The 26060-nt window shown below is 40.7% G+C and overlaps 1 protein-coding gene across 6 annotated transcripts in view; it reads right to left on the bottom strand.

Moving 5' to 3' along the window:
- LOC124082526 (carboxyl-terminal PDZ ligand of neuronal nitric oxide synthase protein) overlaps nucleotides 1–26060 on the bottom strand; it is a 305891-nt gene that overhangs the window by 33297 nt on the left and 246534 nt on the right. For all 6 annotated transcript variants that reach the window (XM_046428959.2, XM_046428960.2, XM_058574121.1 and 3 more), the window contains 2 exons: nucleotides 23658–23766; nucleotides 11631–11772 (listed from right to left, as the gene is read on the bottom strand). In XM_046428959.2, the coding sequence (XP_046284915.1) occupies nucleotides 11631–11772; nucleotides 23658–23766 (251 nt within the window). The remainder of the gene's footprint in view (nucleotides 1–11630; nucleotides 11773–23657; nucleotides 23767–26060) is intronic.

Here is a 26060-nt window from a genome sequence, read left to right as displayed (position 1 = left end):
AAGAGTGTGTATAAGAGCTGAACGGAGATCCCATCAGGCTGTCATGTACATGTTATGGGCCACATATTTGTATCCTCTTCTTCTCCCCCACCAAATTTATGAATTAAAGTCCAATATAGTATTTGAAGAAGAGACCTTTAGAAGGTAATGAGTGTAGGGCCCATATAAAGAGATTAGTGAGGACACAGTGAGAATTGGCAGCACTTTGACCTTGGCTCTTTCAGCCTCTGAAACAGTGATAAATGAGAGAATACATGCAGTGCATCCTCTAAGACAGCATATGAGCTAGGTGCTAAGGTGAATGCCTATAATCCCAGTAACTCGGGAGGCTAAGGCAGGAAGATCTCCAGTTTGAGACCAGCGTAGGCAATTTAGCAAAACTCTGTCTCAAACAAAAGAAAGAAAAAGGAAGGAAGGAAAGAGAAGCTGGAGATGTAGCTCAGTGGTAGAGTACCCCTGGGTTCAATCCCCTGGACCACCAAAAAGAAAAAAATAGTGTATGAATGGAGAGTTCTGGAGAGGTCCAGTCTAGAGATAAATGTTTGCTGAAATCACAAGAAGTCAGGAAAGAAATAAGGGACCAAGTTCAGGAGCAACTCCAAAACTTAAAGGGGCACTTGCAAAGGAATCTGAAAAGCAACTTTCAGAGAAAAAAGAAAAAGTTTAGAGTTAGGAATGCCTTAGAAGCTGCAGAAGTTTGTCTGCTCAGTTCCCAGGGTGAAACCTGGAGACTGAGAACTAACAGCAAGGGTCCATTAGGTCACTGGAGACTGAGAACTAACAGCAAGAGTGGAAAAAAATAAGGAGGCTAACAGTGAGTATAGGTAAGTTTATAAGAAGCTTGGCTATGAAGGAAAGAAAAGAAATAATGCCACAGGCTAGGAAGACATGTAGGGAAAAGAAAATTTTTCTTTGTTGTTTTTAGGACAGAGAAGGCTTGACCTTATCAATCTGCAGTGGGAAGAAAAATCGAGCCCAGAAGATTCAGATGAAGATATAGGAGTAGGATAACTGATAGCTCAAGGTTTGTGAAGAGGTGACATTGGGGTACAATGAAAAGACAGGTGAAAGCGTTAATCTTGGAAAGGAGAAGGGAGCTGGGGACAAGCAGAACTGCTGAATAGCAGAGTCACCCAGGCCAAGTTTAGGAATCACCAGTGAGTAAGTAGACAAATCCATGGATGGGGTTTTCCACAGGGCTGTTTGGTGCCACAGGGTTACAATGACTAATTACTGCTGTATGAATGCAGAATTGGGGCATTGCCAAGCACTGGTATAGACAAAAACAAAACAAAGCAATACAAAAAAAAAAAAAAAAAGGAGTTACCAGCTCAGTCCAAAAGTACTTGATAAGGTCACCTTTTACCTTGAAACTGTAATAGTAATAGCTTAATCTTAACTGAAACGTACAATGCTCCACACAGTAATTTAAGGGTTATACATATATTATCCCATTTATCATCATAACCACTGTAAGAGGTGGATATTATTATTATCCCCATTTGACAGATAAAGAAATCAAAGCACATAATTGGTAAGGACAGAGTTAGGGCTTAAAGCTGGCAGTCTGGTTGGTGTTTTTTTTTAATTGATTTTATTTTTTTAAATACATGACAATGGAATGCATTACAATATTTATTATACATATAGAACACAAATTTTCATATCTCTGTGTATAAAGAATATTCACACCAATTCATGTCTTTATACATGTACTTTGGATAATGATGTCCATCACATTCCAACATCATTGCTAACCCCCTGCCCCCTCTCTTCCTCTCCCACCCCTCTGTGCTATCTAGAGTCATCTATTCCTCTCATGCTCCCTCTCCCTACCCCACTATGAATCAGCCTCTTTATATCAGAGAAAACATTCAGCATTTGTTTTTTTGGGATTGGCTAACTTTACTCAGCATTATCTTCTCCAACTCCATCCTTTTACCTGCAAATGCCATGATTTTATTCTCTTTTATTGCTGAGTAAAATTCCATTGTGTATATATGCTACACTTTTTTTTATCCATTCATCCACTGAAGGGCATCTGGGTTGGCTCCACAGTTTACCTATTGTGAATTGTGCTGCTATAAACATTGATGTGGCTGTGTCCCTGTAGTATGCTGTTTTTAAGTCCTTTGGGTATAGTCTGAGGAGAGGGCTAGCTGGATCAAATGGTGGTTCCATTCCTAGTTTTCCAAGGAATCTCCATACTGCTTTCCATATTGGCTGCACCCATTTGCAGTCCCAACAGCAATGTATGAGTGTTTCTTTTCCCCACATCCTCGCCAACACTTATTGTTGTTTCTCTTCATAATAGCTGCCATTCTGACTGGAGTGAGATGATATCTTAGAGTAGTTTTGGTTTGCATTTCTCTAATTGCTAGAGATGATGAACATTTTTTCATATATTTGTTGATTGATTGTGTATCCTCTTCTGAGAAGTGTCTGTTTGGGTCCTTGGTCCATTTATTGATTGGGTTATTTGTTTTGTTTTTATGCTTAGCTTTTTAAGTTCTTTATATACCCTAGAGATTAGTTCTCTATCTGATATGTGAGGGGTAAAAATTTGCTCCCAAGATATAGACACAGAAAGAAACCCACAGAATTACAATTATCTCATATTAGACAAAGGTGCCAAAAACATACATTGGAGAAAAGATAGCCTCTTCAACAAATGGTGCTGGGAAAATTGGAAATCCATATGAAACAAAATGAAATTAAACCCTATCTCTCACCATGCACAAAACTCAACTCAAAGTGGATCAAGGACCTAGGAATTAAACCAGAGACTCTGCGTCTAATAGAAGAAAAAGTAGGCCCTTATCTTCATCATGTGGGATTAGACCCCAACTTCCTTAATAAGACTCTATAGTGCAAGAATTAAAACCAAGAATCAATAAATGGGATGGACTCAAACTAAAAAGTTTCTTCTCAGCAAAAGAAACAATCTGTGAGGTGAACAGAGAGCCTACATCCTGGTTAGTGTCTTTAACCATCATAGCTCTTTGCCTTCCTATCTGTCTATGTATGTATGTATGTATCTTATTTTTACAGTACTAAGAATTAAACCCCACTCTACCACTGAGCTACATCCCCAGCCTTTCAATTTTTTGAGACAAGGTCTTGCTAAGTTGACCACGCAGGCCTTGAATTTCTTATTGTCCTGCCTCAGCCTCCCTAGTCGCTGGGATTACAAACATGTACCACCAGGCCCAGCTGCCTTCCACTCTTAGTCCCCACCTACGCTGCCTTAATTTCTTCTCTACTTTTACACTCTGTAACTTAAGCTGACTTATTTTGTAACTTGTTTGCATCCCCTACACCAACTTGGAATGTGAGCTTCTCCCCAGCAGAAAGTTTATTGCCTTATTTACAATGTCCCCAGTTCCTGAGTTGAGTCTGACACACAGCGTAGACTTGATGAACATTTGTTGAATGAAGGAAGAGTTAAAAACAAAGGAGTTAGAAGATGAGGAGAAGCAAAGGCTCAGGCAGTGGTGGCCCAAGGAAAGGCAAGAGCAGATGTGGGAGAGCAGAAATGCAGGAGGCTTGCTGTTCTAAGCAAGCAGGATGGCTACATCTAGTAGATGTAATAGGTGCCTTATAAATAGTTCCATTGCTGGATACAGTGGCACACAGCTGTAATTCTAGCTACTCAAGACTGAGGGAGGAGGATTAGAAGTTGAAGACCAGCCTGAGCAATTTAGCAAGACCCTGTCTCAAAAATAAATAAGGCTAGGGATGCAGCTCAGTGGTAGAATGTTCCTACATTCAATCCCCAGTAACATAAGCAACCAATCAACCAATAATTATCCATCCAGTGTTCATTGTATACTTGACACAAGTTTTATTTTACTTTGATTTTTTGTTGGATATGTTAAATATTTAAGACATAATATTTTGGTATGTTTATAGGTAGTGCAATGGTGACTACAGTTGGGCAGATTTCAAATGTCTTGCTAAAAAATAATTGAATATATAGAAGTAGAGAATGAGACAGTGGTTCCAATGGATGTGGTTGAGAATGAAAACAGGGAGATTTAGATGAATTAATACAAAGTATCAGATATGTAGGGTATGAACAAGTCTAGAGATATAATGTACAACATGAGGGCTCTAGTTACTAATATTATTTATGTGATTTTTGCTGAGAGTAGATTTTAAGTGCTCTTGCCACCCAAACCCCAGTTTCATTTTTAAGAAGCTTATTTTTCCAAAGGGCTCCAAGCCCTTCCCTGTGTGGGACTGTCTGTGCCAAGGGCAGAGGCATGCCTCCAGGGGAGCAGGATCTCTCCCAGGAAGCCCTTTCCAGGAATCAGAAACAACACAGGGCAAAACAAGACAAGTGGGACAGGGGCAGTGACCCCACCTGGCTCTGAGCCCCAGGAACAGCCAAGGGCAGCTGCTGCCAAAAGACACAAAAGATAAATCTTCCCCCAGGGTAGGGAACAGTGGAGAGAACAAGGAGGGAAGAAAGGCACAGAGAGGGAGAGAGAGAGGAGATGGAGATGGACACGAGAAAAGTGAATAACCTCATTGCACAGATAAAACCCAGGAAGGAAAGCACTGACAAGACATCAAAGAAGACAGCGAAGCTTCTGCAGGACTTACACTTTCAGTTACCAAGAGTAAACAAGTTTCTTCTGTTCAATAAAGGGCCTGACATCATATCACATGGAGGCTCGACTGGAAAGATAAACACTGTATGAAATGTAAAGCTCCCAACAGAAGCCAGATCCTTGTAAAAAACTATCAACTAACAGCTCTCCTCTGGACCCTCAAGGTGCCCCATTACAAGGGAAAATCCTAGTGGAGTCAATAAATGCTTCTGGGGAAAGCATTTACAAAAAAGAAGAAACATGCTCCTAGCAGTTTATAGAAAGTAAACAGTGAGTGGGGTGGTAAACAGGAAGTGACTAGGGGGTAAGGCAGAACAAAACCTTCCTGGATAAGAAAATACTTCCAACCCCAGATCCAAATAATAATTGCAAGTGCTAATACTCAGCATGTTCAACTTTATGAATGTAGTACTACATGGCAATCAGAAGGCACCTGATCCCATCACAGAACTTGGACTTCAGAGATCTCCTTGTCTACTCACCTCAGAGTACAGAGGAGGTTAGATATTCTAAAGTTAGCACTAGAACCCTAGCTAAATAGCTAATTCTTGTGTTGGCACACACCCATAATCCCAGCTTCTCAAGAAGCTGAGGCAAGAGGATCACAAGTTTCAAGATCATCTTCAGCAACTTAGTGAAATCCCATCTCAAGATGAAAAAATCAAAAGGCCTGAGGATGCAGCTCAGTGGTAAAGCACTGCTGGGTTCAGTCCCCCAGAACTAAAAAAAACCAGCATACACTGTTAGGCACTGTGCTGCATTCACTCACAACACCTGATAGAGGAGAAACACAGTCCAGAGAGAATGTGAAGATTGCTGAGCATCACTCAGCTGAATTCAATTCAAACCCAATTGTTCTGCATCTCTAGATCATTGCCCCAGTGTTTTCTCATGGGACCACACAACTGCCTTACTTTGGTGACAGTTAACTAACTGTATGTGCCAACTGGGCAAAGCTACTGGGGGACCCAGATATTTGGCCAAATAGTATTCTAGAGGTTGCTGTGAGGTATTTTTTTTAGATGAAATTAACACTTCAATTAGTAGACTCTGGAACAAGCAGACCACCCTCGTTGTCATAGAGGGGCTCATCTGATCAGACGAAGGGCTGAATAGAACAAAGATTGATCTCCCAGGAGGAAAAGGGAATTCTTTCAGCAGACAGCCTTCAGACTTAAACTACCTCTTCCCTGGGTCTTCAGCCTGTAGATCCTGCAAATTTCTACTATACCCAGATCACACAATCATGTGTGATCACAGTGCCACATGCCTATAATCCCAGCTACCTGAGAGGCCAAGGCAGGAGAATCACAAATTTGAGTCTAGTCTGGGAAACTTGATGAGACTCTGTCTCAAAATAAAAAATAAAAAGGGCTGGGGATGTAGCTCAGTGTAAGGGTAGAGCACCCCTGGGTTCAATCCCCATACCATACAAACACAAAAATAATCTCTCACTCATATCTGAGTATACACACATACACACACCTCCCTAACACAGGTATCATCACTCCTCAGGCCACATTCTCAGCACTGGCACCCTAGCTAAGGACAATGGACAAGCCCACATGGTTCACTTTCCCTGAAGAAGGCCAATGGGATTTAGAGCTCACCAATGCATGCTTGACCTCCTTGAACAAACTCAGGGCCTATTTGCATTCTAAATTTTGAAGAAACTACACTAGACCTAACAGATTTTCCTATAATGGACCTAGATGTCTCTACATATAAAATATTAATTATATTCTTAGGGAGAGTGGTATACAAAAGATACAAAGCAATAAAGATATGGTGTTGTTATGGTTTGGATCTAGAAAGTTCCTCTGAAAAGTTTGTTTTTGAAAGCATGATCCCCAACACAGGAATATTCAGAGGTGAAATGATCAGATTATGAGAGCTATGACCTCATCAATGGATTAATACATCTGACAGTTTAATAATTTGAATGTACTACTGGGTGGTAACTGTCGGCAGTGAGTTGTGGCTGGAGGAAGTAGGCCACTGGGTACGTGTTCTTGCGTTGTATCTTGACCCTTGCTCATGGCACTCTCTCTGCTTCCTGGAGGGCATGAACAGAGCAGTGTTCACCCATCACTGCCTTTTACCATGATATTCTGCCTTATCTCAGGCCCAGAGCAATGGAGCTGGCCAACTATGAACTGAACTCTGAAACCATTGAGTCCAAAACAAAATTTTCATCCTCTAAATTGTTTTTGTCAGGTATCTTGGTCATAGTGTCACAAAATCGACTAACATATAAATGTAATGCTCAATTTGAATTGTCAACTTGATTGGATTAAGAGGCTTCTGTGTGTGTCAATGAGGGTGTGTCTAGGAATGATTGGCATGTGGGATAGTAAACTGAAGTGGAGACCCTCCCTAAGCATGGGCAGCACCATCCAATAATTGGATAGTGGCTTGGATGAAAGAAAAGTTGGAAGAACAAGGAGCAGTAGCAGATGCAAACTCAATTCTTGAACAGGTTCTTGATTGCTGATGTGATCACCTAAGGATATTGGACTCTCATTTCTTCGCTCTTCCAAAGCGGACTCTGCCAGTCATTCTCCAGGGAGTGTTTCCAGAAGTCTTTGGACTAGGGTAGCACAATTGATTCCTCTTGTTCTGGGGCTTCAGTCTCTCAGACTGTGCAGCTACTGGTTCTTCCAGCTCTCCAGCCTGCAGATGGCCATTATGGATTATCCAGCTTCTGGTTGCATAAGACAATCTAATACATCATCTTTTTATAATCATATTTCCTGTTGATTCTAGAGAACTCTGACTAATACACACATGTATGTTAATGTGACTCAAGAAAACTATCTCCAAAAACGTAATTAAAAATAAAGGTAAACTCAGCCAGTGGATCCGTTACTTCTATGCTGATCATCTATTACAGCTAAAAGAGCAAAACGGCATTAGCCTCTACCCATCCCCACCATAACCATCACTGCCCTATCAATACTGGTCCAGTCTTCACCCTCTGTGCTTTATCACCTCAATTCCACAGAACTTCCGCATATTATGTGTCATTATTTTTCATCAAGAGGCTGTACAAAAGTCACTCCCTGTTGAAATATTTCCTCAATCTCCATGCTCATGTTAGCATAGAGTAAGCAATTAATTAGTAATTGTTGATAATGACTAATAAATATGGACACCTTAGCCCCACTCACTGATAGTGCTTGCCAGTTTATTTAACAAGTATTTACTGTGCTAGGAAGTCCCCATTTTCCCAAGGTTCACACTTCACTAAAGATAGAGGACGCTATGTGTCTGGTACACAGGGGATTGAACGACAATAACATCAACCTGGAGCAAAGAACACAGGAAGCCAGGATAAGAAAAAGTCTTTGAATTTTCTGGAAGGGGAAGAGAAGAGAATGGGAGAGTAGGGTTGGAAGGCAGGGCTTCCAGAAGATAGGATGCTAGGACTGCAGTGTGAGTAGGTTGCCTGCTCAAGGTGCATGCAGGGATCCTTGGGAGAGAGGTTAACCAGGGCCAGAGGGCACATGACACATTCAGGGCAGGAAGAAGCTAGTGGCACACAGGGAGGAGTGGGGAAAATAGAACTGAAAAAAAGGATAGGATGAGATCCCTTATTGGAGCCTCCACTGACTCCCCAGAGTGAATCCTCCATAGCATTCCAGGAAATTACATCAACCCAGCCACCCAGCAGATGGCGACAAGGGCTGGAGGTGGGAGGAAAGAGAAGCTCCCACTATAGGGAGAAATAAACCTACCCTTGGCACTGTCTATAAGAAACGCTGCACAGGCAATTCTCTTCAAAAGGCCAGTCCAGAGGTTGAGGGAGTAGCTCAGTTGTAGAGTTCTTGACTAACATGCATAAGCCCTGGATTTGATCCCCAGTACTGGGGGGGAAAAAAAGGCTAACCCAGACCATCCTGACCTCTCTAGCCAGCAGCTGAGCAGTGAATTCTGATTATTCTGATTAAGTATATCAGAGAAGGCTCTTTAGACAGGACTTCTGTGAAAACAAAGGTGTTCGAATGCTTAGCCTATGGACAAGCACCTGTGTCCAGCCCTTTCACTATAGAACAAAGTGGTTTCATTGGAAACAATGCACTTTACTTTCTGGTTAGAATTTCTTTGTATATGCATATACCAGCTGTTGGTGAGACTCTGGTTTGAAAGCTCTTGAGAGCTGCAGGTCTCCAACGGCAGAGGAGCAGGGCATCGAAAGAGGTGTTAACAGGTGGCACATGCCTGTAGTCCCAGCAGCTTGGGAGGATGAGGCAGGAGAATTGCAGATTCAAAGCCAGCCTCAGCAGCTTAGTGAGACCTTGTCTCAAAATAAAAAATAACAAGGGTGGGGATGTGGCTCACTGGTAAAGCCCCTGGGCTCAATCCCTGGTACCAAAATTTTTTAAAAAAATTTTAATGGCCTCAATGTGTCAAGAAATACTGCTTCTCCAATTGAATGCTTTGACAGCATTCTCCAGCACAGAAGCAAACACCCTGGTCTCTGCTCTCTAAGGAAAGTGGACAGTCATGAGTCTCTTGGTGTCTCTAGATGAGTATTACAAGCAACTGTCACCATTACACCCTACTCACTGACCAGCAGAGATATGTGAAATAGGTGCCAAAACCTACCTGTAGTTCTGTTTTATCTCTAAGCCTCAGAGCACAAAAATGGATAGTTTTAAAAGTTTACATTAATACTATGACCTGCTATAAGCAGGTCAGGGGAACATAGCAAAATGTAAAGCTCTATCTATATGGTAATTTTTGTTGTTGTTAATCAAGATCACTGATATGATTACATTAGGAAAAAAGTACCACTGTCTAATAAAAATGATGAACCAAGAGCTAAGTAAGGTGAGTCCTTTCATCACATAGAAACTGAGCACTAGAAGAAAATGTTAGGCTTTCTGAATTTATGACTAATAAATGTCCAAAATTAAAAAAGAAAAACTATTAAAGTGTGGTGGAAAGCAAATATTGCTGCCACCCTAGCCATCTACAGTTGTCAGTTTCTTGTGTATCATGTAGGAAACAGACTATGCATAAGAGACATGAGCGTGTATATACATATACATACATTTATATACATATATATATATATATATATATATATATATATATATATATGGATTTATAATACAGTATAATTGGTAGCATACCATACCACAGTTCTAACCTTGGTTTTTTTCTTTCTCTTATTTTTTGAACCCCAACATTATTTATAACTATAATGCACTATTAAAAAAGAAATGCAATAAGCAGATTATGTCTTTTAAAAGTTACCCTTTGCCATTTCCAATGCTTTGGTTTTAAACTGATTCTCTTCTTAGGCAACTTTATTCTACAATCCATCATTTCAAACGTGTATGGGTCTATATTGAGGATAAATTCTTTTTTTTTTTCCCTTCTGGTACTGGGGATTGAACCCAGGAACACTTTCCTACTGAGCTACACCCCCAGCCCTTTTTAATTTTATTTTGAGACATGGTGTTGTTAAGTTTCCCAAGCTGGCCTTGAACTTGCAATCGTCTTGCTTCAGCCTCCCAAATAGTGAAATTATAGGCATGCACCATTGTGCCAGGCAATTCAGCCTTTTAAATGTATCAGTTCATCTAGTATGATAGTAATCTATAAGGCAGGCATTACTATGATTCCTATTTCTCAGAAGTAAAAATTAAGGCACAAAGAAGTTATAGAATTTGTCCAAGATCACATAGCTCATGATGGTACAGCTGGCATGCAAATCAAGAGTCTATTGTAAACCTATCATTTCCAATAGAAGATTTATTTGTTGTTTTCTAACTTTTTGAGTTGGATCCTTAATTCATTTGACTTTCAAGACATGTCATCTATTAATTTAAATGATTTAAACTTTGGATTTTCCTTTGAGCCTTGTTTTAGCTACATCCCATAAGTTTTGAATTCTATAGCTCACTATGATTCTCCTTTTACTGTTAGAAATTTGTATTATGTTAAACATTTTTAATATTTTAATATTAAATATTCATATTTTAATATAGATGAACACAAGGAGAATTAACATTTTTACAATATTGAGATTTTCCATCCAGGAACTTGCCATTTTTAAAATGTAAAATAATACATTTATTTATCTGTATTTTATATGTAAAAGCTTTTATTTTAATAAATTTACTTCTATTATGATTTCTAACCATTGTTGTTAGAATATATGAAAACCATAGATATTTGTGTAATTCTGGACTGTGCCTTAAATGAATTCTCTCAGTTCTAATAGTTTTCAGTTTGTTTTCTTGGATTCTCCACCTATTCTTTTTCTTGCTAATATCTATATTTATATAAAGATATTCATATACCATATTATATAAATTAATATGTTTTCACATAACATATATGAACATATATAACATATACCAAAAAATTAAGTAACTGTGAATTTATATTCTTTCTAATTTGTTTTACAGGGGTGCTTTTTTACTGAAATTTTCTTTGGGTGGGAAATATAGTGATATGGTAGCAGAAAAAGCTCTATCTTTACAAAATATTTCCTAATATCCAACTTAAATGCTTTCTGGCTTAATAATTTAAACATTTTGGTTATAACCCTAACCCTAACCCTAACCCTAAACCCTAAACCCTAAACCCTAAACCTAACCCTAACCCTAACCCTAAACCCTAAACCCTAACCCTAACCCTGCTGGGCTCAGGGGCACACACCTGTAATCCCAGTAACTTGGGAGGCTGAGGTAGGAAGATTGCAAGTTCAAGGCCAGTTTGGGCAACTTCAGTGAGATTCTATCTTAAAATTGAAAAATAAAAAGGGCTGGGGATGTAGCTCAGAGTGCTCCTGGGCTCAATTCCCAGCAAAACACACACACACACACACACACACACACAGTAGTACATATATCTTAAAGAAAATCTGGAACCTAGAGAGAAACATGGAATTTTTTTTTTTAAATTTAAGTAAATTAATAACCTGGCATTTGGGGCAGTGATCCACTGTGGTAGTCTTCCTGCCTCCTTCTGTACACCCAATGCATCCGCGGTGCCTACCTGGTTCCCCTGAGCCATTGCTGTTCCTCTCACTCTCCCCATCTTCCTGGCCGTCTGCGTTCTGCTGTGTGTGCTGTAGGCTCAGCTTGTGACAGACCTCAAAGGCTTGCCCCACCGTCCGGACGATTCGCATAGCTTGACTCTGGGGAAGAGGAAGGAAAAGGACGAGTGAAGGCTATGGGGACTTTACAAGGACACAAGAAGGGGTGCGGGTGGGTGGGAAGTGCAAGGGGCATGTGATCAAAAACCCAGGAAACCAGCAAAGGAAAGAGATGGAAAATCCTAGGGTTGTTCAGATGTGTACATATTCAGAAAGAAGAGTACAAAAATACTTTCCCTTCTTGAAATACTCCAGAAAATAGAAACTGTCGCCACAGTTTTGAAACAATCAATCAACCAAAAGGACATATGCTGAGAATTATACCAATTCTAGACTTAGCCCCAACTCTTTCCTTCTAAGTATAACCATATTAATCAATATGCTTCAACATCATTAATAGGCCCATCAAACTGAGAGGAACTCAGCTGTTTCTTTCTCCAGATGTCAGATTTCCTAGGAGCTCTATAGACCTAGGGCTGTGATGCTCTGGGCTTGGAAGCCTTGGCCTAACAACAGAGTCAACTGACACTTTGCTAACTAAGGCCAAGGTGAGCTTTCCCAGGCTTACTCTAATAAGATATTGCTCACTTGGATGGCTATTTTCTCCTGTTTTATTGTTTAACTTCTTCTTTTAGGAGCCAAAGAAGAGAACTAGCCCCTGACTCCCAGTGTCCCACTGCTTAACTAGGAGAGGAGGGGAGAGGACAAAGAAACCTGTTCCCAGAGTCTTTGGCAACACCTAAAGGCAGTGAGGAAGAGGCACAGGCAGGGTTCTCAGGACAGGGTCTCAAAGGTGGATCACTTACTATAATCTGATGACTAGTCACCTTTCAATCTTCTTTCAAGGAGTAAAAATGAGAGAACTATGAGATACGGAGTTTCAGAGCTCAGGCTGGGAATGCTCCACATGCTCTTACCCCAGTGGCTCTCAAATATTCCACCACAAACTTCAGATTATATCACTGTGATTGTCACCCAATAACCCAGCCTAACATCAATCATGTTTGGGGTGATCTGACTTTAGATTAGTTGTGACTACCTGATGATACCATACAGTCCACTGATCACATTTGAAACCCCCAAGGTAACATCAGAAGTCAAAAATAACTTTTTTGTGCAGGGGTGGGGGTACTGAGGATTGAATGGAGTGCTTAACCACTGAGTCCATCTCCAGCCCTTTTTTATATTTTAGAGACAGGGTCTTGCAGAATTTCTTAGGGCCTTGCTAAGTTGCTTTGAACACACAATTCTCCTGTCTCGGCTGAGCCACTTGTAATCCCAAGCCAGTGGGATTACCACTGTGTCCGGCAAGAGGAGCCTCTTAAAAACATGAGGTAATTGGTATTGCAGTACTAACTTGCTACCCAGTGTTTTGATAAATTTATAGAACCTGTTTAAGGGTAAATAAATGATTCATTTATGTTTGTCATAATAATGAGATTTGTTCCTGTTTCTCATTGTTATCTTCATGAATTCCTCAGGCCTTGGAACACCACATATGGACTGCTGCTTGAATCCAGTCTCTGCTAAACTTGTTACCCTTGCTTGTTTCCTCAGGCCTGGGGAAACATTCCTTCCCTTTACTTCAGGCCAAAACATTCCCGTTAATATGGAAAGGCATTAGGTCAATCATTGTCCACACGTCATTTTAAGATCTCCGTCTTCTTCTAGTCCTCTTTATACTCCCCAACTCAAACAACCTCCTAGCAGTGACTGCCTTACAATTTAATCCTCTTAGCTTGCTTGGGCATGGTGTTACACAACTATAATACCAGCAATGTGGAAGGCTGAGGCAGGAGGATCCCAAATTTGAGGCCAGGCTTCAGCAACTTTGTGAGACTATCTCAAAACTTAAAAAGCTAGAGATGATGTGTCTTGTTGGTAAAGCCCATCTGGGTTCAATCCCCAATACCAAGAGATGGGGGACAAACCCTCTTACCTCAAAAATGTTTTTTTGTTGTTTGTTTGTTTGTGGTGATAGGAATCAAACCCAGAGCCTTATACATGTGAGGCAAACATTCTATCACTGAGCCACATTCCCAGCCCTAGACAGATATTTTTAATTGATCACTCAGTTAAGAGACATGGGTGATGGGAAACTTAAGTGAAACAGGAGACAGGTAAGTTCCCTGAGGTCCCTCATTACCTGGTGGTGGATCAGAACCTCTGCTCTCTGTGTTCACCCTTAATTCCCTCCTGGGTCCAAAGGGTAGGCCTAGGCCCCTTCTAAAACCACAGGCTTGCAGTATCTGAGACACAACTATTCTTTCTGCACAGGAAGTTGAAAATCAGTAGGCACCAGTACTAAGCAAGGTGTCCCTGCTCTTCCAATTCCCAAACATGGGAACAGGTGTGATTTGGAGGACATGATGCCTAACAAGCTAGGCCAGGCAAACCCCAGCTTCTACATCTCCTTTGGACACCAAGCTGAGCCCTAGTTAGGAGGCTGGGCCAGGAAGCTCAACTCTCTGATGGAAAAGAAGACGCTGGTCCACCCAAAAGTGTTATTCACACACATCTAACCAGATCTTTGGTCCCTTACTCCTTTTATCAGAAGATGATAAATCCTAATCTTTTACAGGAAAGCTTATTACTAGTATCAAGTAATGTCTCCTCTGCCACACAGAGGAATCAATATGTAGATATATGATGGCATCTCCCACAGGGATAGGCATATAGTAAGTGTTAAAGAAATGCTTTATTCTGAATATGTAATTCACTGCAATAAAAAGCAATTAAAACACAAAATAAAAGGTAGTTGAGGAAAGGCCAGGATTATTTTACTAATTACAGAAGCGTAAAGATCCTAAGGGAATCACTTCTTCCATACATATGCTGGCATCAAAAGGGTGAGTGCCACCATCTCCCTCCTTCCCAACAGCATCTGAGGAGAACTCCTGGGTCCACTGTATCTTGGGTTTGAACTGGTACAATGGTTTCTGTGTAGGAGGGTATTGTTGGACGTGACTTCTAGGCTTGCACATTCAGTGCCAAATGGTTTCATTTCAACTTCTACTTTTCGTTGATGCGAAGGCTGTTGTCATTCACAGTAAAAGGACACAGTAGAGTGTTCTGTGAGATATCTCTGCACTTGAAGAGGCTACTGGGTGAATAATCAAACTACCTGCTTTACAGAATGACGAACACACATAAAAGAACCTCCCTCTTCATTTATCACTCTAGGAGTCAGAAGGGGCTGGAGGACTCCTAACTTGATCCTTAAATGGCTACATGAGTTTAAATGCCCCTTGACTTTCTAGGCTCTCCTTCCTTCACCAGTGAAAAGTCTATTTTTAGAGGTTTTACGCGAGAATCTTATTATGGAAAGCAATTACTTGAAGGTGGTGGGTTTGGTGATCTGCCCCTGGCAGGGGCTGGCCTTCTTACATTTGCTCTCTGCACAGCCCTGTGGGCTCCTGATGCTAGGTCTTCCGCACTTGGTGATGCTGCTTTCTGATTTTCTAGGCTAGAAAACTGACTCTGCCTTATACCCTGGAAGGCAGGAGTCACATGTGCTGGGAATTAATAGTTAATAAGCCATGTTTGGACTTGAGGGAGAACTCTGATAAAGAGAAGCTTTAAAAACAACTTTCAGATATTTCTGTGACTACTTGTTTTTTTAGGTTACCTTGTTCTCATGGAAGCAGTTGCTCACATCTCGTGACCATATGCAGGCCTTTGGAAATCAAAGTGGAGGTTTAAAGATTGAAATTTAAGATAACCAGGGAAAAAGCTGAACTACAAGTGGATTGTTAGGAAGGCAGCCTTTGCCAGTTTCAAGATCTGGCCACTCTGGAATTTAACAGATTATTATTATTTTTATTAAAGCATCATTATACTGTAGTATACTGCATGTAATTTTTGTACAAATCCAGATTAGTTTTATATAAGCCCTGGAAAGTGCTTTGCCACATGGATCAAATCTTTCTGTTCAAAAGCCATTTTCTATTAGTAGCCCCAAAGCATGAGTGGGCTTTTAGTTACCGAGATTAGTCTGGAGACGGTTGCTTTGATGTTTCCAAAGCTGGAAAGGAATATCTAACCTCAGAGTGACTCTTAGCTGCAGATGGAGAGCACTGAAGCTCATGGGAGCACCAATTACAGGCAATTTTGTAAAAATAGGGATGGAAAGGAAGCTGTCTTAGAACTTTATTCAACTAACTCTCACCATGTTTCTCACGGTGTTTCTTTAAATTATCTTCCTGTTCATGTTGACAAGATCCCCTTCTCTCCCATACCCAGGATATCCCACAACCCAGGACAGAAACCAAGTCAAGATGCAATGGCTATCAATTGGATACCAAGCCTACTATGGATACCAAATGGATACATAGCCGGCATCAAAATTTGATGAATTGCTGCAATGAACACAAAAACAATACCATATTTGCAGTGAGAGTGAGTTGTCTACTCAAAAATAGTCAAAAGCTTACAGTAGTAGCTTTAAGAACATGAAAGTCAAAAGGTTGCTTCCTGTACTTCACCAGTCCATAGAAAAATTATAGTAGTTGGGCACAGTAGTGCGCATCTGTAGTCCCAGCTACTTGGAAGGCTAAGGCAGGAGGGTCACTTAAACCCAGAAGTTTGAGATCAGCCTGGGCAACACAGTAGGACCCTGCTTCAAAAAAAATCAGACAGTGTTTTTTGTTCTCATTCTAAGTAACCCTGTTGGTCCTACAAACTTGGGAATCTTGTAAGTGCTATATACATGTTATAGAATAGTTATTACTAGGGCAGTAGCTCAGTGGTAGAGCACTTGCCTAGCATGCATGAGATCCCGGGCTTGAACCTCAGCATCACACACACACACACACACACACAATGGTTATTACTAGTCTTTATCTTTGGCTGATGTAATAAATCATCTTGGGCATTTTTCTGAATTTCACTATCCTGAAAAAAGCTCTCTATTTCACAACTTTTTGGAGATGATTAAAAAAGTCATCAGATAAGCAAGGAAATTAGAAAATAAAAGCACAAAATACAAGGTGTAAATGAAGATGAAGATCATGATTGCGATGACAATAGGCAAGGAAAAAGAAGAGTAGGGAGCTCACTTCTGGCAAACCTCACTTCTGAGTTCTCTACCAGCTCTCTGCTCTAGCTTACAGCCCACCCCTACCCCCTGTATTCTGGGCATTTAAGATTTGTCTGCCAAGTCCTTCTAAGTTCCAGGGAACTGACTTACATGAATTCAGTATCAGGATTGGCTCACAAATTTATAATTTTTCTCATCTGTCACAGCAATAAAATATAGTGCCCTTCTTGTGAACTTAACCACCACGGAATCTCAACAAAAATAGAACTGAATTTCATGTTTCTTAATGTGCTTTGAATTGAACATTTAGTAAATGATTTAGCTTAGATTTACCAAATGATTGAGATCCATATAATTTGCAATGCTGAATTTGCAATGTATGTTTGGATTTCTACATATAGTAGCATTTAATGTACTAAAGCTTTGAAATGATAGATGGGTTGGGTTTTTGTCCTCAGGTTATTTCATGGATAACAAAACATTTCTCAGTACAAGGAAAGTTTAGTTTCAAAGTAGATATGACTTTCATCCATGACAAGGAATAGCACATCATAAAATTTCCAATAGGTAGTTGAATTTTTCCTTCCTACTCTGCTAGTCCATGAATACACAGTGTCTAGAGATAAAAGGATGTTATAATCTCAGTACTGTCAGTAACCCACTGGGTGATAGTGGACAAGTCATCTCACTTTCCCAGGTACCAATTTCAACATCTATAAAGAGAGAGATTTGGCTATGATTCCCTTTTATTCCCCCCACCCCTCTGGGATTGAACACATGGGTACTCTACCACTGAGCTATATCTGCAGCCCTTTTTATCTTTTCTTTTAAGACAGGGTCTCACTAAGTTGCCCAGGCTGACCTTGAATCCTCCTGCCTCAGTCTTCTGAGTAGCTGGGATTATAGGCATATGCCACCATGTCCAGCTATGATTTCTATATTTTGACTTCCCAACCCAAGTCCACTTAAGACATAGAAAACAGCCTCTTGCCCTAAATTGAGGACCTATCTTTCATCTCTTAAATTTCACCAGGCAAATGACTAATTCTTTTGCACATGACTGTCATAATTCAAAATCTACTGCAACTCTAAAGAAGAGTCAAACTTCACAGCTGTGGCCCCCAATTTGATGGTGAGAGCATTACAGGGGGAAATGATTTCTCCTAATCCAAAGCAATTGAGCTGTGATTGAAGGCAAAATGATTTCAAGGAGCTGTCCTGAGGATAATGGAGAGATTCCTGCTGCTCCTGTTAATCACCAACACTTCACGCACTGATGCGCTAATAAATACCGTCACTCTCAATCAGGCCAGATAGCCATATCCTCCTAGGACTGGGAGAAAATGACAGGAAGATTATGTCCACTCCACAGGAGAGGTCAAGAGACTAGGCAAGAGGCTCCTCTTGAGGCAGAAGAACCTTGTAAATGAACACTATCACTATATCTCCCAAGGAGGTAAACAAGAAATGCCAATGTCAATAAGAAGAGTCTGCACTGACTGTACCCAGTGAGAAACAGACCTGCTGTCGGTCCTCCTTCCTAGCACTAGTCCGAAGGTGCTAGGATCTCTCCACCACATTACTGGTGATACTGCCCAGTTACAGCCATATAAATTTCACTGTTTAAAGATTGTATCACTTCAAACACTTCCTGAGAAGCCTATCACCTTACTGGAGGAACTCAAGGCCAGAGAGGCTCCTGTGTCTTTAGGTTTTAGTGGCCAAATCCCTGGACTGGGAGCAGAAAGCCTGGTTCTAATCTCAGTGGCATCTTTGATTCATTGTGTGCCCATGGTTAACCCACTAGCCTAGGCCTTTTCTTTCATCAACTACAAAATGGACTCAACATTGATCACACAAGGATACTACGAGGCAAAAAGGAAAATGTGTGTCAAAGTGATGCGAGCCATTGAGAGTTAAGGAGCTCTTTGGACTCAAGTGCTGATTACAAGAGAATGCAGTTATAAATCAATCTTGGGGAACAAGGCTACTCCTTAGCTATGTAACTTCCTAATGAGCCAAGGACAATGGTATATGGAGTGGTTAAGAGTGTGAGCTCAAGTCAGACTTCTGGGTTCAGTTTCGACTATGCTATCAAAAGTCTTTATGCAAGTTATGTACTTTAAGGCTCCCATTTATGTAATAAAAAGCATAATAGTTCCTCTCTCACTAGGCTTTTGAGATAATTCATTCATAGAGGAGCTTAGGGCAGTCTCAGGCACATGGCAGTAAATCAAAACAGGCTAGATATTTTTAACTTAATATTAAACTATGACTTAGATAATCCATAGTAGTATAAGACTAAAAGGAACCATCTTATATTCCTGCAGCAATCTGCTATCTAGCTTCTGGAGGAAAAAAAAAAACAGCTGAAGGTTAAAATTCCCAAGATGGAACCACATTGGCTATACTTGTGAGTAACTGAGGATGATCCCTAGGTACAGAATAATATCTGTGCCAGGAGCAAAGGTTATAAGGGATGCCTTCTAATGTGAAAGTTGAGACACCCAACCCATATTCTCAACTCTTTCTCCATGGTGAACTATAGGATATGAATGACACCCTCATTACAGGTTTGTCATGAGAAACGTGCCATGGGTGTGCACACAGGGGACATAATGCAAGGTCAAACAGCAGGAACCAAAACCCTGGCACAGCAACAAGTTCATACAAGGTTTTCCCATATTGTGATCAGTATAAGGACTCTGGAGGACATCCAAGTCTGCTGGCTTCCAGCAAGAGGTCTCCCTATTGACATCTAATGACCAAGAACATTCCTGCAAAACACATTTCCTTGGGACCTATAGTACTTTCCCCATCACCTCTTCAATATTCCTATGATTTGCCAATTAAAACTCCTGACCAAGCTGACTATTGCCTCCCTAAACCTGAAGAGTTTTATAAAATAGTAAATCACTGGATTTGGGGGCTAATCAAGATGGCATGTAAAACCCTAGAGATATATTGCCACCTCTTCCCAATTCTGTTCCCTTTGATTAATAATTTATTTCTCTTTTTATGGCTTAGAAACTGGCCCTTCCACCAAATGTTCAGCAAAAGAACTCACATCAGGCTATCCAGAAGCAATTCCCTAGCTACATGGTAGACAAACCAGCACCAGACCTGAGAACCAACTCTAAGAAGAGCTACAGTCTCAGTAGGGGAGGGTGAAAGGATTTAAAAATAAACGGAAGAGCTAGCTGGGCATGGCGACACATGTCTGTAATCCCAGTGACTCAGGAGGCTGAGGCAAGAGGATCACAAGTTCAAGGCCAGCTTCAGTAACTTATGAGACCCTGTTTCAAAATGAAAAAATAAAAAGGGCTACAGATGTAGTTAAACGGCAATGCACACCTAGGTTCAATCCTCAGTAGCCTCTCCTCACTCCAAAAGAAATAAAAAAGAAAACAGAAGAGCCAGACATCAGAATTAACTCTGGGAGCTACAAGACATGGGAAAAAATGATGTGACAGAGAACTAGATGACTACTTCTTTTCATCTAGCAACAGCAATGGAATCTGGGCTTCACTTCAAGATCAAAGATCCAAGTGGGCATTTTTCTTAGACTTGGGTTTTGGCAGAAGGACACCCCCACTGTGTCTGTATTGCTATACTAGGTTTGATGGCCAGGCAAATACAAGATATAGGCCTGGTATGGAGGCACACACCTATAATCCCAATGACCCAGGAGGCTGAGGCAGGAGAATTGCAAGTTCAAGGCCAGCCTCAGCAACTTAGCAAGACTCTGTCTCAAAACAACAACAAAAAGGACTGGTAACAATAAATGTTGGCCAGGATGTGGGGAAAAGGGTACAGTCATACACTCTTGGTGATACTGCAAATTGGTAAAACTTCTCTGGAAAGCAATATGGAGATTCCTCAGAAGACTACGAATGGAACCACCATTTGACACAGTTATCCCACTCCTTGGCATATATCCAAAGGACTTAAAATAAGCATACTATAGTTATTCAGCACATCAATTTTTAAGGAGGCATAGTTCACAATAGTTATGCTATGGAGCCAATCTAGGTGCCCTTCAACAGATGAATGGATAAAGAAAATGTGCTATATATATATACACAATGGAGTATTACTCAGCCATAAAGAAAAATGACTTTTTGACATTTGCTGGTAAATGGATGAATCTGGATACTATCATGCTAAGTAAAATAAGCAAATCCCAAAAAACCAAAGGTTGAATGTTTTCAATGGAATGTGGAAGCTAGCCCACAATAAGGAGGGAAGGGAGAATAAAAGTTCAGTGGAGTAGGGAATTGAAGGGAAGGGGAATGAGAAAAGGAAAGACAGTGGAATGATCTAACTTTCCTATGTACATACACAAATATACCACAGTGAATCTCCCCATTGAGTACCTCCATGAGACATTAATTTAAAAAACCTAAAGATAAATGGTGGAAAGATCAATAGAGGGAAGGGAGCAGGGGGTGGGGAAAGGAAAGGGGAAGGAGAGGTCCTGGGATCTGAATTAGACGAGATATAGTCCATGCTTTTACTATTACATCAAAACGGATTCTACTGTCATGTATAACTATAAAAATAAACAATAAAAATGAATAAAAAGGACTGGGGATATAGCTCAGTGACAGTGCATCCCTGGGTTCAACTCCTGATGATGAGGAGGAGGAGGAGGAGAAGGAGGAGGAAGAGGATGGAGAAGAAGAAGAGGAGGAGAAAGAGAAGGAGAAAGGGGAAGTGGAAGAGGAAGAGAAAGGAGGAGGAGGAGAGAAAAAAAGAGGAAGGAGAAGAAGGAGGAGGAAGAGGAGGAGAAAAGAAAATAGCCCACAAATATAATAGTCTCCTTTACCTAGGTTTTTTGCTTAAAAATTCTTTTGTTCTATATATCTCCCTGGTTATAGCCAATGCTTTTCAGTGGGAAGGTGGGCAAGTCATTTAGTCTCTCTAAGCCTTGGTTTACTCATCTCTAAAACTGGGTGAAAATTAACTATCTTACCTTTCCTATATACACATTGGAAAGATATTAAAATAAGATTAACTATCAAAGCACTTGGTAGATGATTGTTATTTGTAACTCTATTAAAAAGTTTACATGGTCCAGTCTACGTACAAAACTGAAGTCAGAAGCGTGGTCAATGACTCAAAATGAATTAAGGGAATTTCAGTCTTTAGACACTTGTCAGAGAACATTATAGATGGTCCAATCTGAGTTTCCTTTCTCTCTTCCCCAGATCCTCTACAGCTCTAAGAGGGTAAGACCGTCTCTACCAGGCCCTCATGTCTCCCACCTCTAGCCTTCTTTCCTCCCTCTTCCTACTTGTGCTTCTATCAGTTTTTTGATACGCAGTTCAACCTGGCCTCCTCACATTCTCTTTCTCTCAACTGTATTATTATCTAGAAGCGAAGTCTGGGAACTTACCCCTTTTCCCTCTCATCTCTCTAGTTTTAGCACTTTCCATCCAATTTCATGATTTGCATTTAAAAAGCCTGAGGGCTAGAGGGCAGCTCAGTGGTAAAGCACTTGCCTAGCAAGCATGAGGCTCTTGGTTCCATCTCTAGTACCACAAAAATAAATGAATGAATGATTAAAATTAAGTCTGAGAGCTGGGTGCATAAGGGTGCACATCTCCTTAGAGGAGAGGCAAGTTGGCAAGTTGTGATTCCCTTTATGGAGTTAGGATAGGAAACAGGACATATATACAACCAAACTTAGGATGGTCAGACATAACAACTTTTTGATTTTTATAGTGGGGCAAAAGCTATATGTACTCATTAGAAGTTGTACTTCAAATTTTGAATTTTAATTTTTTCCTAAGCTAGTGATATGTAGTAGGATACTCCTGCAATGCTGGCCAGTGACAGGAGCCTTAGTGCTGGTCAGTCATGTTATCATAAGAGGAAACCACTGGTACTATAAGATCTGCTACTAAGTTAGGATGTTCAGTAGGGTGGGTATATTAAAGGCATTTTCAGCTGAGGAAGGGTTTATTGGGACATAACCCCATCATTACTCAAGGAACATCTGTATTAGTTGATCTTGACCCTGTCATGTATTATTATTATTATCCCCCACTCGACAAAGGTGAGATGACCATGAGTCTATTAAAAATGCCTTAAAGCATAAGATGTTACATAGAATCAAAGGAAGTATGCAGGAAGAAGGTGAGAAGGTCTCACAGGAAGTCAGACTTAGTGGTTTGTCTCTAGAAATAGTAGATCAATAAGGGCTCTTAAAGGCCCCAGTACAGGGCTTTCCAAAATCTCTTCAGAAGAATAATAGTTCCCAGGCCATTAGCACATTATATCTAAGGAAGCGGGATTTATAGTGGGGAAGCAGCCTGCATAACATCATTCAGGTGGGGCTAAATCCTAGGTTTCCTAACCCCCATGGAGGTATCCAAACCCCAGTTCTTTGTGTTAGGTCCTGGAGGAATGGCAGAGAAGAAGAATGCCTCTATAGAACTGAAAAGGTTGCATTTACTCAACTATCAAGGCCACCTTAACAAAATAATTACCCAGGAAAACCAATATCATACCCTAAGTCTAAACCAGATTCCAAGGGTCATGACTTGAAGCCACTGACCCACTGATCAGAAGGATCACCTTAGTCCATGGCAATGCTTCTTTTCTAATGCACACTGAGGTCAGCCTCATTCCTGGTGTCAACTACCTGCTCCTGTTCCAAAATACTTATCCAATGGCCAGTCCCTCTCCAACTGTTCATATGTATCCAAGTCAAAGTTCAGATGAAACTAAAAGAGAATTTCATTACATAGGAGAACTGACAGTTCCTCCATGTCGGGCATCAAAACAGCCACCTCCAAATCTTTAACAGGGAGACTGGTCTATGTTGGGGATGTGCTGGGACCATCAGAGGAACATTATAGATAACCAATGACGGCTCCTTTACCTTCTTCTTGGACTTAAAGACGTTACACCTGAAGATATTGCTGGCACCATCTCGAGCGATATAGCTGAAGATCTTCAAGTCTTGGGAGTCATGAGAGACATAGAAGATCCTAAAAGAAGAACAACAGAAAAAATGTGCTGAAAATGGCATCCAGGGGGTTCCATTGGAAAACTTCTGACTAAGGACACTGAAGTCAACTTATCAAAGGAAGTCTTTTTCCTAGAGCATCAAAAAGCTATCATGTAGGAAGTATATTCAACAGACGCTACAAACACAGATACTCCTATGAGTGACTTCCAGATTTGGGATTGTAGACATGGGAAACCACACTATTGTCAGTCATTTCCCAAGGCAGCAAATCTGTCCTAGTGACTTCTGTGTTTGAAGAAAAATCATTCCTTTATCAGATAACAAATCTAACCCAGGGAAATGTATACAAGTTTTCTGATAACTGGTCACAATTATCCACAAATGAGGAACCTTGGGGAACTAATAATGCTAACCATGTTGGGAAAACCAAGATACTCCTTTTCATTACTGCAGGTCCTTGGTCATAGTGACTCCACTTCTCTGCCAGGACCATGGCTTCCACGTATTAATTCCACAATTCAAGTAGTGCTGTAAATGCTACCTGCTACCCTAGAAGCTGGGGATGTAGTGAGAATCGGACAAAGCCTTTGAACTCACTGGGCTTACATGTGGATGTCAATACACAAGTGAGATGAAGAAAACTCAGGCAGAACAGGGATGGAGCATGGTGGGGACTGCTATTTTCAAAAGAGTGGTCACACAGATAGCTAGGCAAAACCACTTCAGGAAGTAAGTACAGGAAGACTACAAGCCCTGCTGGGTGCAGAACATGTTAGAGGTGCTTGAGAAACAGATAGTGTGGTTCAGGTGGAGCAAGTATGGTCAGTAACAGGATCACAGTAGCAACCAGAGGACAGAATACAGAAGGCCTTGAAAAAAAAGGCCTTGGGGCTAGGGTTGTAGCTCAGTGGTAGAGCTCTTGCCTAGCACATATGAGGCACTGGGTTCGAACATCAGCACTGCATAAAAATAAATAAATGAACTAAAGGTATTGTGTCCATCTGTAACTAAAAATCATTAAAAAGTTAAAATTTAAATTTATAAAAAGGAGGCCTTGTATTCTCAGTGAGTTGAGAAATCATCAGAGGCTTCCGAGCAGAGCACTGACTTTGTATGCTTCCTTAGAACTAAAGGATCCCTATGACTGCTTAGGGTATAAAGAGATAGAGAGAAAAGTGGAGGTGGAAAGAAAGGGGAAAACATTATAAGTATGGCCCTGGTGGTAGGGTCTTAAGTGGATTAACTGGACCTAGAATAGGGCACCATAAGAACCACCAGACCTGACCATTGTAGGAGGAGGTGGGGAAGTGAGGTTTAGGGGATGCATCAGAGGAATGAGTTTTGGGTAATCCAGAAAGAGTATTGCTCTTGATAAATGGGACTGGGGCCAAATCATTTACACAAAACTTTTTTTTTCTCAATAACACTAGGAACTTTCATCCAGGGGTTAATAGACCTGTTATTTAAAAAATAAAAATTTGTATTATATAGGAGAAAAAGAATGAAACGTTACCAGTCTAAAATTTGACCTATAACTTTACTACTTATTATGAGGTAACCCCTCAGAGGTTCAGTTGTGATAACTGTAAAATGGGACTGCTAATAATCTTGCAGGGTTATTAAGAAGATGACATATTTAGTAAAGTGTCTTTTTACATCTCTTTACCAATGCACTTTCTCTATAGTCTAATAACTGAGATTTTCTTGCAGGAGCCTTACGGGGACATTCAAAAGAAGAACGGGCAAGAGAGAACAACAACACTGGGAAGAATCCCAGGTTCACCTTGGGGAGTCATTTCAATACATCTCACAATTCTACCACCTCTAAATGATCCCCAAATTGATAACATGGCTTCCAAGAGAGCTGTCTAAAGTTATCAAGACCATAGAGTCCCTGAATCTTCTATTAATGCCAAACTGTCTTCCCATAAAGGGACAAGCCAACAATGGTACTACAGCTCCTCCTGCTTGAACTCTAGGCCCATTTGGCCATCCCTCTCAGACGTCCCCTCATGAATGTCTCTCAAGCTTCTCAAATTCATTAGACTCCCAACCTGATCTCACCATCATCCCCCTAATTCTGGAAGTCAACGTGGCCTTCCTCCTCCTGAGCCTCATTTTAATGAGGGGCATCATATCCACTCAAGTGAGAAATCTCAGGGACATCCTTGACTTGTTCCTCTACTCTTCCTCAATATCCATCACTGATGACTAAGTTCCTGAACCTCCCTGATGTCTCTGTTTCTCTTCAACTCCACAGGAATGCCTTAGTTCTCATTTTTTCACCAGGATATTTGCAATAGCCTCTATAGG

The sequence above is a fragment of the Marmota monax genome, unplaced genomic scaffold (genome assembly GCF_021218885.2).
Source record: "Marmota monax isolate L192 unplaced genomic scaffold, Marmota_monax_Labrador192_F-V1.1 WCK01_AAM20220418_F8-fsc00145, whole genome shotgun sequence".
Lineage (NCBI taxonomy): Eukaryota > Metazoa > Chordata > Mammalia > Rodentia > Sciuridae > Marmota > Marmota monax.
This window is presented reverse-complemented; position numbering and strand designations above follow the sequence as displayed.